This window comes from Stegodyphus dumicola, chromosome 7 (genome assembly GCF_044657685.1).
Source record: "Stegodyphus dumicola isolate Sdum_Otavi_A_Nest chromosome 7, ASM4465768v1".
NCBI lineage: Eukaryota > Metazoa > Arthropoda > Arachnida > Araneae > Eresidae > Stegodyphus > Stegodyphus dumicola.
The window spans coordinates 85,994,625-86,006,626 of NC_140774.1; the positions used below are offsets into that span (position 1 = coordinate 85,994,625).

General features: G+C 33.7%; 1 protein-coding gene across 1 annotated transcript in view; it reads right to left on the reverse strand.

The window, feature by feature from the left end:
• The window catches only part of LOC118198164 (polymerase delta-interacting protein 2-like), a 57,980-nt gene that overhangs the window by 27,732 nt on the left and 18,246 nt on the right, over nt 1–12,002 (reverse strand). Inside the window, exons 5-7 of the mRNA XM_035369781.2 lie at nt 10,348–10,417; nt 10,076–10,183; nt 3,530–3,666 (exon numbers count right to left, since the gene is read on the reverse strand). Coding sequence (XP_035225672.1) covers nt 3,530–3,666; nt 10,076–10,183; nt 10,348–10,417 — 315 coding nt within the window. The remainder of the gene's footprint in view (nt 1–3,529; nt 3,667–10,075; nt 10,184–10,347; nt 10,418–12,002) is intronic.

Genomic DNA, 12,002 nt, shown 5'->3' on the forward strand with positions numbered 1-12,002 from the left:
AAAAGACAATCAAATTGGAGCTGCGAAAATTGGCTCTATGCCAGCTACCCGAATGACACTCACGTGATACATAATTCGCCAAAAAAGTTATCTCTTCCGACGTCGGCGCAAAAATCGCTTTTTTTGGCGGCATCGTTGTATGAACTTCCCTGACTTTTCCAGATTTTGACAAAAATACTTACATTCCCTGACTTTTCCCTGAATATTTTGGTCAATTTTCGAATTCCCTGACTTTTCCCGGTTCTCCCGGTTTTCCAGGTAGCGTGGCAACCCTGATATATTTAAGAATTTACTATGCTTTCATAGTTCAACATCCTGATTTGCCGGTTTGTGTCACGTGACCCCGAGGGATCGCATCTCACGTAAACTAAGCTACAGAAACCTAATTCTCTCAGTAATTATCTACATTAATTTCAAGTTAAATCTTAATTTAGAATGCAAGTTTAAATGCAAGAATTATTTCAATTAGTATGAATAGTGATATGTTACGTAAGGCGTTACGTTCGAACAATGGCTAGCTCAGAAGGGATTCGTAAGTCATCTACCCGATGAATTAACAGCTATCTTGTCATAAATGGAGTACTTCATTTAAACTTAAGCAAAAAGCTTTATTTACACATAAAGACAAGTTAAAAGAATATAAAATATTTATCTAGCTACAATATCTATCTAGCCACATCATGCAAACATCGTTCTTAGCTAACTAAACCGGAACTGTTCGTTTTCCTCTGGCGTCCCATGACGTCAGTCTCTATCTGGCTTTTGATTCGTTGGCTTAGTGATGCCATTCCCAACAAATAGCTTACTCAGAAATTATGTAAAACTGCAGTGCTGTACTTCGCTAGAGCATTATTATTAGAATTGATGAATTTAACGTTTGATTTTGCCTTCGGGTGAGCAGTGTGACTGCATCCTAATTGACTTAATAACCATAAATAGCCTTAGGGCATAAAATTGAACTAGCTGGTAAAAATTCTATGTAATTGTATGCCAGTATTGAATGAAACAATCAATCCGATAAGAAATGGCTGTGACTTGTTTTGAAGATGAGCGAGATGTCAAAGGTTATCAGTGAGGATATTCCATTTGGCACCAGTTGTATCATTATTGGCGACTTTATCGCCTGCAATGACAAAACGGAAAAGTTTTAAACTTACGCGAATTCATGTTAAGAGGGTTTACTGCATCTGTAGAAACCACACAACTCAAACAATTAACATAAAATTCTAAAAAGGAAAAAATTATCTAAAAATAACAACTATGATTAAAAAATACAATATAAAGAGAATTATTTGAAAGCATGAATGTTGCATTTTCCACTCATGCACAATGAAAGGGAAAGGAGAATAGGTTATCATAAATTAAGAATTTTGCCAAGTGAACTATTCTTGGTGCAAACTCAAGAAAGTGCACAAAGATAAAATTTTGAATTTCTTAGTTAGTTTTTCAACAAATTTTACAAAATACTAAGATATAATTTGAGTCGTTCAATCGAAATATGAAAAAAAAAAACATCATATGTCATATCAGAAAAAGTTCAATTTTGAGTCAAAATATCTATGTTAGAACAATGCTGTATATAAATCTAATATACATCCTAAGTTACGCTTTTGAGACATGAAAAATGCAAGTTAAATTAAACAATCGTCACAGTAGAATGGGAGATATAGAACTGACCTTTATTTATTTATTTTGTGCAGAATGTACAAGGTTGTTCAATAAGTTCGCGGTGTGCCATCTATTCTTCAATATTAGACCTAAAACTTCGACGGCATTTTCATATTTGTTCTTTCTTAGGAACACATCAAAAGTTTCATTTCGATCTGTTAATTTATTCATTGTTTAACCGCCCTTTATATCTAACATGCTGTGCCTTGTTTCAGGTATGGATAAAATTGAGCAACATGCAGTTATCAAATTCTTTGTAAAAAAAGGTTTAAAGGCAATGGAAATTCATACCGAAATGGTGAATGTGTTGGGTGAATCTGCTCCTTCGAAAACAATGGTTTGCAAGTGGGCTAGTTTATTCAAAAGTGGTCGTACCAGTCTTGAAGAGGATCCACGAGAGGGACGTCCAAAAACTGCATCAACACCAGAAATCATCGGAAAAATACAAGATATGGTATTGGAAGACCGTCAATTGACTGAAAGAGATTTACAGAGACTTTAGGCATTTCATTGGGCACAGTAAGCAATATTTTGAGTGTTAATTTGGGTTTCAAAAAACTCTGTGCAAAATGGGTGCCTCATTCTCTAACGATGGAGCAAAAACACATTCGGATGCAACTTTGCCAGCAACATTTGGAGCGTTTTAAGAAGAATAAACGCGACTTTATCCATTGATTTATCACAATGGATGAGACTTGGGTCTACCATCATGATCCTGAATCAAAACAGGAGGCTAAGCAGTGTGAACCCGGCTCTTCGGCAGCGAAGCGAGTTCGTGTGCAAATCAGCCAAGAAGGTGTTAGCATCAGTTTTTTGGGATGCGAAAGGAATTTTGTTTATAGATTACCTTCAAACTGGCAAAACAATTAATTCAGATTATTATTGTAACCTTTTGAATCAATTAGACGAAAAAATTCGTGAAAGAAGACCCGGATTACAGAAGAAAGTCATTTTCCACCAAGATAACACACCTGCGCACACAGCTAAAAAAAAACCATTGAATTGAATTGAAGAACGATTTGTTGCAACATCCAGCCTATCCACCAGATTTAGCTCCCTCCGACTTCTGGCTCTTCCCACACCTTAAACAATATCTCCGTAGAAAATGATTTTCTTTAAACGAAGAGGTAATAGCTGCCGTGGAGGGATATTTTGCAGAGCTGCTGAAAAACCACTACAGTCAAGGGATTCATAAATTAGAAGACCATTGGAATAAGTGTATTGAAGTTGAGGGAAACTACGTTGAAAAATTTTTACAAATAAAAATTGGTTTCTTCATTTCATTTCCGTGAACTTATTGAACAACCTGGTATATTACAAGTCGCCTTCTGGAACTCTTGTTCTCGTCACCCTTTTCTTTCTGGTTCATGCTTCCTAGGCAGTGGCTTATTTGATTGTTAAAACAGAAAACCTTAAGTTGAAAGGCATACCATATTTCTACTGCAACCATCTACTACATGAGATTAACATTTTATACTGCATTAAAGTTTATTTAGAGGAGTTATCCATTTAAATTTTAAATACACTGTTTTTTTGGGAGGATGAGGATATCATAATGAAGAATGTTTTACATGGAGATTCAAACTTTACCTTCAAAACTTTTGAAAAAATAATATGAATTAATACAGTTATTTTTAGCACACAATTGAAATAATTATTACAGTTTCCCTCAAAATTATCATTTCCAATATAAAATTACTTTAAATTTTCAATAACTTTACAATACTCATTAGTATTCACAGTATAACTTCAATATTTTACTCTCAGTTAATCAAAAGCAGTAAATAAGAGTGTACTAGTATTAATATAGCACAGAAATATTAAATATAAAATAATAGTGAAAAATAAATATGTAGCACACCCTCTGGCCCATGTAAAAAGGTATAACAGTAACACGTATATCTTCAGTTGTTTCTTTATGAACATCAGAAAGCTCTAACCAAGGATGATTCCTTTCTTGCCAAGCTCGTAAAGTTTCCCGTGAACTAAATGGAGGATCTGAAATATTTGACAACACTTTGAATAATATCATAATATAAAAATTTTAAAATATTTTACATATGTATTTCAAAAGGAGAATTTATAACTACAGCATACATAATTTATGATTTGTACCAATATCTGAAAAACAGTTAATAATCAAAGAGTTTATAAATATTTCATACAAAATTTATCATTTGCATCAACTTCTGAAGAACACACTTATACACCTTTTGAAGTAAGAACACTTTTCCTGGAAATTAGAATATAAAAGCTCAGTCTTTATACAAGTTCATATACTCATATGAACCCACCCCATTTCATGCTGTATCAGGATTATCAGAGAATACGGATATAGCCTTCAGAGCACAGAAATCATAACCTATCTTGCTAAGTTCATTTTATTCAAGTTAATGATATAAGAAGCTTTCTCGTGATGATATAAGAAGCTGAGATGGAACATTTATAATGTTAATTTATAACATTTATAATTCTCATGGAACATTTATAATGTGTGAGGAGATATTCTTAAATGACATACAGCATAAATGAACTGAACTTAAATGAACTGAACGCATCTACAATGAAATTGCAGATTATATTGCAAAAGACATAATGGCTTAGAATTCCTTCGATAAACTTCCATAATATGTCAGACATGGAGCTGATGCCACAGCATAAAGTATGTGTTATTCATGTTAGTAGAAGACCAATATACTATTTAGGAGATATCTTACATAGTGGCTGTTTAATGCAATTAGTATGCACATTATTTGGAATTAAAAATTCCATTCTGCATTAAAAAATGAGAAGACTGAGAATGTACACATGAAAATACTTTTAACCAAAATTATGCTTTACTAATAAATAAACTGTTTAAAAAAACTAGAAAAACCACTAAAAATGAAAATAAGAAAATCTAGAACTATTCCATTAAAGTGGCATCAATTAAAAATGTGCCCCCCTTTTTTTTGGCCACCTATTGTTGCCAATTATAAAATCATGAAATAATGATATTCAAAAGACTAAAAAAAATTTACTTCTGTAAAAAGTACATTTTTTTTTAATTTCATAATTCTTAAAAAAAGAAAATTTTTCTTTTTAATTTTTTAATGTAGAGTATTCTGCACATAAATAAAAAATAACGAAACAAAACAAAATTTAATCTAAACAGCTGGCATAAAATTACAAATGTCATTCAATATCATAGAAAAAGTTTCAGTTTTTTAATATAACAGACATCAAATAAATTCTATCAAGCATGACATGGTGATGAGCAGTACCCCCACTGAAATCTATTTCTCCATTCTGCACTGCCCCACAATCACCCAACAGTTTAGGTATAGCATCCAGTTTTAAGGTCTAAAAAATTATAACTGTGATTCACAGTGAAATGTTCAGCATTTCTTAATACCTCTTTCTTACATTCTTTCCAGCAGTCTGAAAATAATAAAATTATAATTGTGATTCACAGTGAAATGTTCAGCATTTCTTAATTCCTCTTTCTTACATTCTTTCCAGCAGTCTGAAAATAATATGCTGCCATCCGCTGTGTTTTCCTGGATGGCAGTCAAAAATGTTGTAGCACAACGATCGGGAACGGCAACCAGAAAACACTTTTCGCTTTCCTGGCATAAATCCATTGCTACGGAAGAACTATCCAATGTTATTTTTTCTTTTTGTGAAAAGAAATCTATTTCTATGATTTTGTTGGCTCCACCGATTTTATTTCTTTTTATGAAAAATCAAAGTTTTTGCACGTACCTCCCTCAAGTAGTTATTCTAATCTCCTATCATATTACGGCTGATTTCTAATTGAAGTTGGCAAAATTCAATTGACGTCAATTCCTGAAACCACAGATAGATGAAATGGTACTGAAGAATTAAAGATGCAAGCCTTCAAACCATGTTTTGGTTCTCAATCCTTTTTTTTCACAGCAAGAACATATGTAACAACGCTGTATAGCAGCTTTGTTTAAGTCAAATGTTAACTTCATCAGATGATTTTCAGAACAAAGCCAATAGCTATGAATAATTCCTTGGAATCTGAATCTTTATGGCAGCCTCTTCGTCATTAGTTTTCCAAACTGTGTAGTCCATTGGGGGAAAAAAAAAAAAAAAAAATCTGAAAACAAATAAAAGTATGATGATATTTCAAACGAAAACTGGAAATCTCGAACCAAGATATTGTTGTAGCATTGTTTTCTTCTTATTTTTTCTTCATTTTTAACTAATGTTGCTCTAACATAATAGTACCAAAAATCTTAAGTAGGAAAAATTCAACTAATACACCAGGATGCTGCCATGCAACTTAATTCTTTAGTGTCACCATGTGCATTTCTTACAGAGAACAAATAACTACTCAGAATGTTTTTATACTTGATGTTTCATATGGCACTGACGACAAGAATTGTGAAAGTTATTACTCTGGCAGTGGATGGTACACTGAAGCCAAAACATGATGCTTTTAGGGTTCAAACTAAAATCAGGCTTTATCTTCTAATCCCAAGCTATCTATTGCCTTATAAAACTAACGAAGCTGCTATTTAACAGTCAGATATTTTGCTAGACATCATACTGTAATGTAATCATGCCTCTCAACCTCATGAGCATGTATGAGGGACTAGTGTGTGTGTGATTATGGCAAAGCCTCGAGGGCTATCTGCCTAACAGGAGGGATGCCTTCGTGGAGGACTTTCTAAGGGAAACTGGCTCGTATACACGTTACACATGGGGAAAACCACGAAAACGCCCATGCAGCCAGCCCGTTCACGGGATTCGAACCTCGGACCGAACTACCAGTGTTCAGCGACTTTACCGCTCGGCCGCTGGTGGGCCTATGAGGGACTAGTCTATTGGCATGTGCTTCAGATTTAGGTTATGATGTGAAGAATGTGTGCATCTCTTTCATGCCACTGTAATGCAGCTGCTTTCCTATACGAGAGAGAAGGCACCAATTTTCTGGAAATCACTAAGATGAAAAGTAGAGTAATTACTTTCAGGTCATCACTACGGTTCAGATCTTGCTATTCAATTTTGTTTTTATAGCAATGCTATCTGCATTTATCACAAACTGTTAATAAAGTTATGGTTGGCAATGTTTGCCAATAGATAGCACCATCAGCAAAAATTGATATTAATTGTCTTTCTGCTAATGTGATGCTCAATCTTGGCTATGGTATGATGCTATAGCATCCAAGCTAAAGGCATGCTTCAAGCTAATATAAAATAGCCTTCTAAAAGTAAAATTACTGATCTTTATGTGTATACTAATAAGCATTTTAGAGAAGTTATTTCCAAACTAAGGATACATAAACTCTTTTAAGTATACGCAGAAATACACAATATATAGATATTTTTAAAAACAGAAATTGATTTTAACATAAAAGAATTAATAAAATCAGTTTTTTAAAATATTTTAAGGCGTGCAATCAGTTTGCTTTAAATACAGAGACTTCATCTGTTTTATTCAGCTAAACTCTGCTTTAGTCCATAAGAATATACACATATTTAACACATCAAATTCTAATTTGCTAACTAGATTGCAGATTAATCATATAAAAGTTAAATGAAAAGCATTCAATCACCTTCTTCATAACAGTAACGCATTTTATTTTCTAAAATTAAATTTTTGTGCATTTTGAATAAAAATTACATTATTGTTGCATTCTTTTTATACATATAAAAGAAAGAAAACTCTAGTTTCACTAGGTGCCTTATTTATAAAATTATTAAACACATTTTTAATGTACCATTTTATTTACGATTAATATGAATGCTATTTTTTAATAAGTTATAAACAAAGAGCTTAGAATACAACTTAGCAGCAATAAAATTAGAAATTCATCAGACCAAAAATGCAATATTGCACTTTTCTAATAATTAACAAAAGCTAAAGTTAAATACAGTACAAAGACCGTAATCTGGACATCCATTATCCGGAATGATCTATAATACGGACCTCAAAGCCACAAACTTACGCATGCATGTTTGATGCGCGCGTCCGCTACACATGCGCGCTTACGATAGTGAAGAAAGTAACAGAAAACGTTGTTGAAAACGAAAAAATTTCGATTGACAAGTTAGTCGGTATTCTCGACACTGCAATAACAGGACTTGAACAGTGGAACTTTGTAACTGAACAAGAAATTTTGTCTGTTTATAGAATTAAAGAGAAATTATTAGCACAAAAAAACGGAGCAACTTAAACAACTTACATTGATAGAAATGTTTACTAAAGTAAACAAATAAATATTAAGTTTTTTTTTTTTTTTTTTTTTTTGTAAATTTTGATACCCTTTAGATAATAATTGCTCTTTATTTCATAAATTATGGTTTCATATTTTTAATTGCATAATTTCTGCATGCCATCTTACCAGATTTAAATTGATGATCTATAATCAGGAAAAACCCCTAATCCGGAATTGCCGAAGTCCCGACGAGTCCGGATTACGGACTTTGTACTGTATACTATTTATTTACAGCTGAAATTATTTCTTCTAGAACATACATTTGCAACCTTTTTTTATATAAAAATCACAGAAAGTAGAAATAAAATTATATAAAATTATTTAGAAACAATGGAAAAACATAAATTATTTAATGCTAGATAGACACAAATTCAATTAATGACTAATATAAACACATACACAATATGACAGTGAAAATGCATGATCCGAAGAATATTCAAATTGCAATGTAGACAGCTGCAGATAGTTATGCAAATGATGTGAAATATGTTGCATTCTCACGCATGTGACGCCAGAAATAAGAGAAGGAATTTGCAGAATTAACAACAGTTCTGGTCATCAAACAGAGTAATCATTTTGGAAATTGTTTTTCTATCACAGAGGAAGTGTTAGTACAGAAAATGCCAGAATGCCAACAACCAAGACACTTCCAACAAAAAGATAAGTATACCAGGGGTATGGTGATTGGACTGAGAAGAGGTTGGTTCCTGTGCCATATTGCAATGGATAGGCACCTTCACGCATCTACAATGCACTGGCTGTGGCAAAGAAGGTTTGAAAAATATGGCATGTTCCAGGAGTAGCAGTGCTGCCAGAGTCACTTCAGCACATGCAGGCTGACACATCTGAAGGCATGTGTCGGTGATCCTGCAGCCTAATTCCGTCGACATTTTGAGGCAGGTGGTGGACACTCATGATGCTCCCATATCGACACGGACCATTATTTGCCAACTGGCAACTGGTGGCCTACATGTATGGCATCTTTTAAGAAGGTTGCCACTGAGCCAACAGCACAGGCACCTTCATTTGAGATGATGTCATGATAGAGCCACGTGTATTTTGGAGGGGTATAATGTGATATTTCACAATGAGTCATGCTCTTGTTTAAGGAATGACAATTAATGTTTACAAATCTGGCAGTGAAGTAGTGACATGTAAAATCCGGTCACAAAATATGGAATGCTACACTGTGTGACAATGCACCATCATGATTTGGGGTGCCATCAATTAAAACAGCAAATCACCACTAGTCCGTATCATTGGCAGAGTATGATGGCCCAGCAATACGTGAATGATGTGCTCCACCTGGAAACACTACCCTCCCGTCAGGAGACACCAAATGACATTTACCAGCATGATACTGCCAGACCACACATGGTGCACATCAACCAATATTATATGCAAGGTATTCCGCACTTCTCTTAGCCACCTGTCTCTCCATTAAATATGACTGGGACATGATTGCATGTCTCTTGCGTGCATTGCTACCGCTATGTTTAAAAGATGAACTGTGGCAAATGATCAGCAGGGAAAGGGCATCTATCCCTCAGGACACAATCCACACACTCTTTGCATATACATGTGTTTCTTTGCATCTAGATGCATCTAGCAACACTTACATGTGTTGCTTCTTGTATCTCCACCAGTGACAGCCCTACAGCTTACTGAGCATACTGCATTGTCACTCTTTTTGTAAGTGCACCATGCTGCAATAAACATCACTTATTGTTCATTGCGGTGTCTCTCCTTTTGTTGATTTTCATCACTTTCGGTATACGCAGTCATGGTGCTGCATTTTCACTGTCATCTAGTGTAATTCAAAAATAAGAAACACAAGCAATACCCATCTTCTTTACGAAGGAAAAACTATTTTGTCATGATTTTAATTAGCTTTAGATATTCTATTCAAGACATTTTTCTAATAGCATATTTTTTATATTTAATTTTTTTAAACATAGCCAGATTCTTTCCTAAAAAGTTAATTATCCCTTTTACTTTAAGTGTAAGAACTATGCTGCAACAAATGGAAAAGGCTAATGAAGAATTTGTTTTCCCATTTGATCTAGGGTTTGCTTTTCTTTCCAAGACTGGCAGTAATTTATTAGGCTTTCTAGCATCTTAAATTATTCAAAATAAATAAATAAAGAAAGAAGAAGAAGAAGAAGGAAAATCCTTACCTTTTTCTGGATCATACATCAAGAACTTTTCAAACAATTCATGAGCTATAGGTTGTTTCTCTGTAGTTGTGTAAGGTATAATATCTTCATGTGCAACATAATCCAAGCCTGTAAAAAATTGCTTCTTTCAGAAAATGAAATCGTACATCTTTATAACAACTACATATGAGTACTATCTACATAGCAATATTCAGACTATGAAATAAAAACAAATGTCTTAAATTTAAATGATAGGTGAAACAGCAAATAAATTATTTAAATCTTTGAACTACCTGGAATAGCATATAGTGAACGGCTATTATCTTGATTACCTAAGAATGTGACTGCTTCTGTTTGCGTTCTCTAAAATAAATAAAAATATTTTAATTTATTAAATTTACTGAGTAGAGTAAAGATAAATGAAAGAAAAGATACAAGGATGTTTTATCTGTTATATTAGGGGAAGGGAAGAACTTTAGTACATGATTTCGTAAATTTTTCAAATTTCGGTGATGATTTTTCCCACTAATGGCACTCTGGCATTAGTTGGCACCTTTTCACAATGAAATGTGTTTTTGAGACCAACAGATCGATTAAACAGATTTTCTGATTTTCAGTAGATATTGTCTGACACTGCTTCCATACAAATTCTGCTAAAATAGAAGGCAAGTGATTTCTCTTAAATAATTTCAAATTTCTTGCTCAAATGTCTTGTCAGCTATTGAAAACATTATATTTCCACTAACATCTTCTTTGATGTATTGTTTCAGACAGCAATAATTGGATCACACATGATTTTTTGGCAAAAGATCCCATGCATAGAAGCAATGGGTTACTTCTACTTTATTTCTTAATAAATCAAAAATAAAGTAAAAATTAATGCAAGGTAAATAAATACTCTCTTAAGGCTCTTTGCAGGAAAAGGGTTTTGATGAAGGCACACTGGACTTAAGTTTTTGGATTATTGCAACTTTTATAAAAATAGTTGAGAGATTGCATCAGATTTTGATGTTAACAGCTAAGTGATTTCATCAGTTTCCATTGGTGACAGGGTTAATCGCCAATGTGTAGTTGTAAAATGAGTAAGCAATTTCATCAGACAATAGTTCATTTCAGTTCAGTTTGTCTGATAAGCAAGAATTTTATGTTTGGTTGTTCTTCTCACTATGGAATGATTCTGACCCTAAACTTTTCAATGCAAAATTTAATTAAAAAATCTTCTTGAGTTTTAACCTTTTTTCTCAAGCAAATGTAAATCTTTTAAAGCTTTTTATTTTGACTTTTCCAAATTATTACTCTATCAGATGAACCTCTCTTTTGACAATGATAAATTTTAATCTTTGATAATGTGGTAATAAAGGCCCCATGCCTAAGTGCTCTACAAATTAAACTTCCTTGATCCTTTGTTCATTGGCTGAGATGCTTAAGTGCTGGTTTAACTTTGCCAACTTAACAAGCTTACAAAAAGCAGGAATTTGAAAACCTTGAATCTTTTTCACTTTTGCTTTCCACTGCCTTCTAGTGTAGCTGAATGGGTGAGTGCTATTATGCAGGTATGCTTCCTGATGTGATAGCTGCAGTTATTCCATGGCCAATTTAATGTGTGCTGCAGCCTTTTATTTTCATGAAAATCTGTCAGGGACTTGAAATGCCAAATGTATTATCTTCGACAGTGTTCTTTTTCCCCAGCTTAGCTTTTTGCCCTGCGGTGATTGTGCTTGAGACATATGAACACTGGGGTGTATTTCTATTGCTTTTGCACGATCTACAAAACCTACAACATCTAATGCAATGTTCATTGTCAGTGCCTTGGTTATCGCCTGTGACTCGAAACCTTCATCTTAAGAGGCAAGCCACCTCACATTGGTAAGTTGTCTTAAGCATGATCATCACCGAGTCACCGAGGAAAAAGCCAAGCCTAGATAAAAGAACACTGTCGAAAATAAGA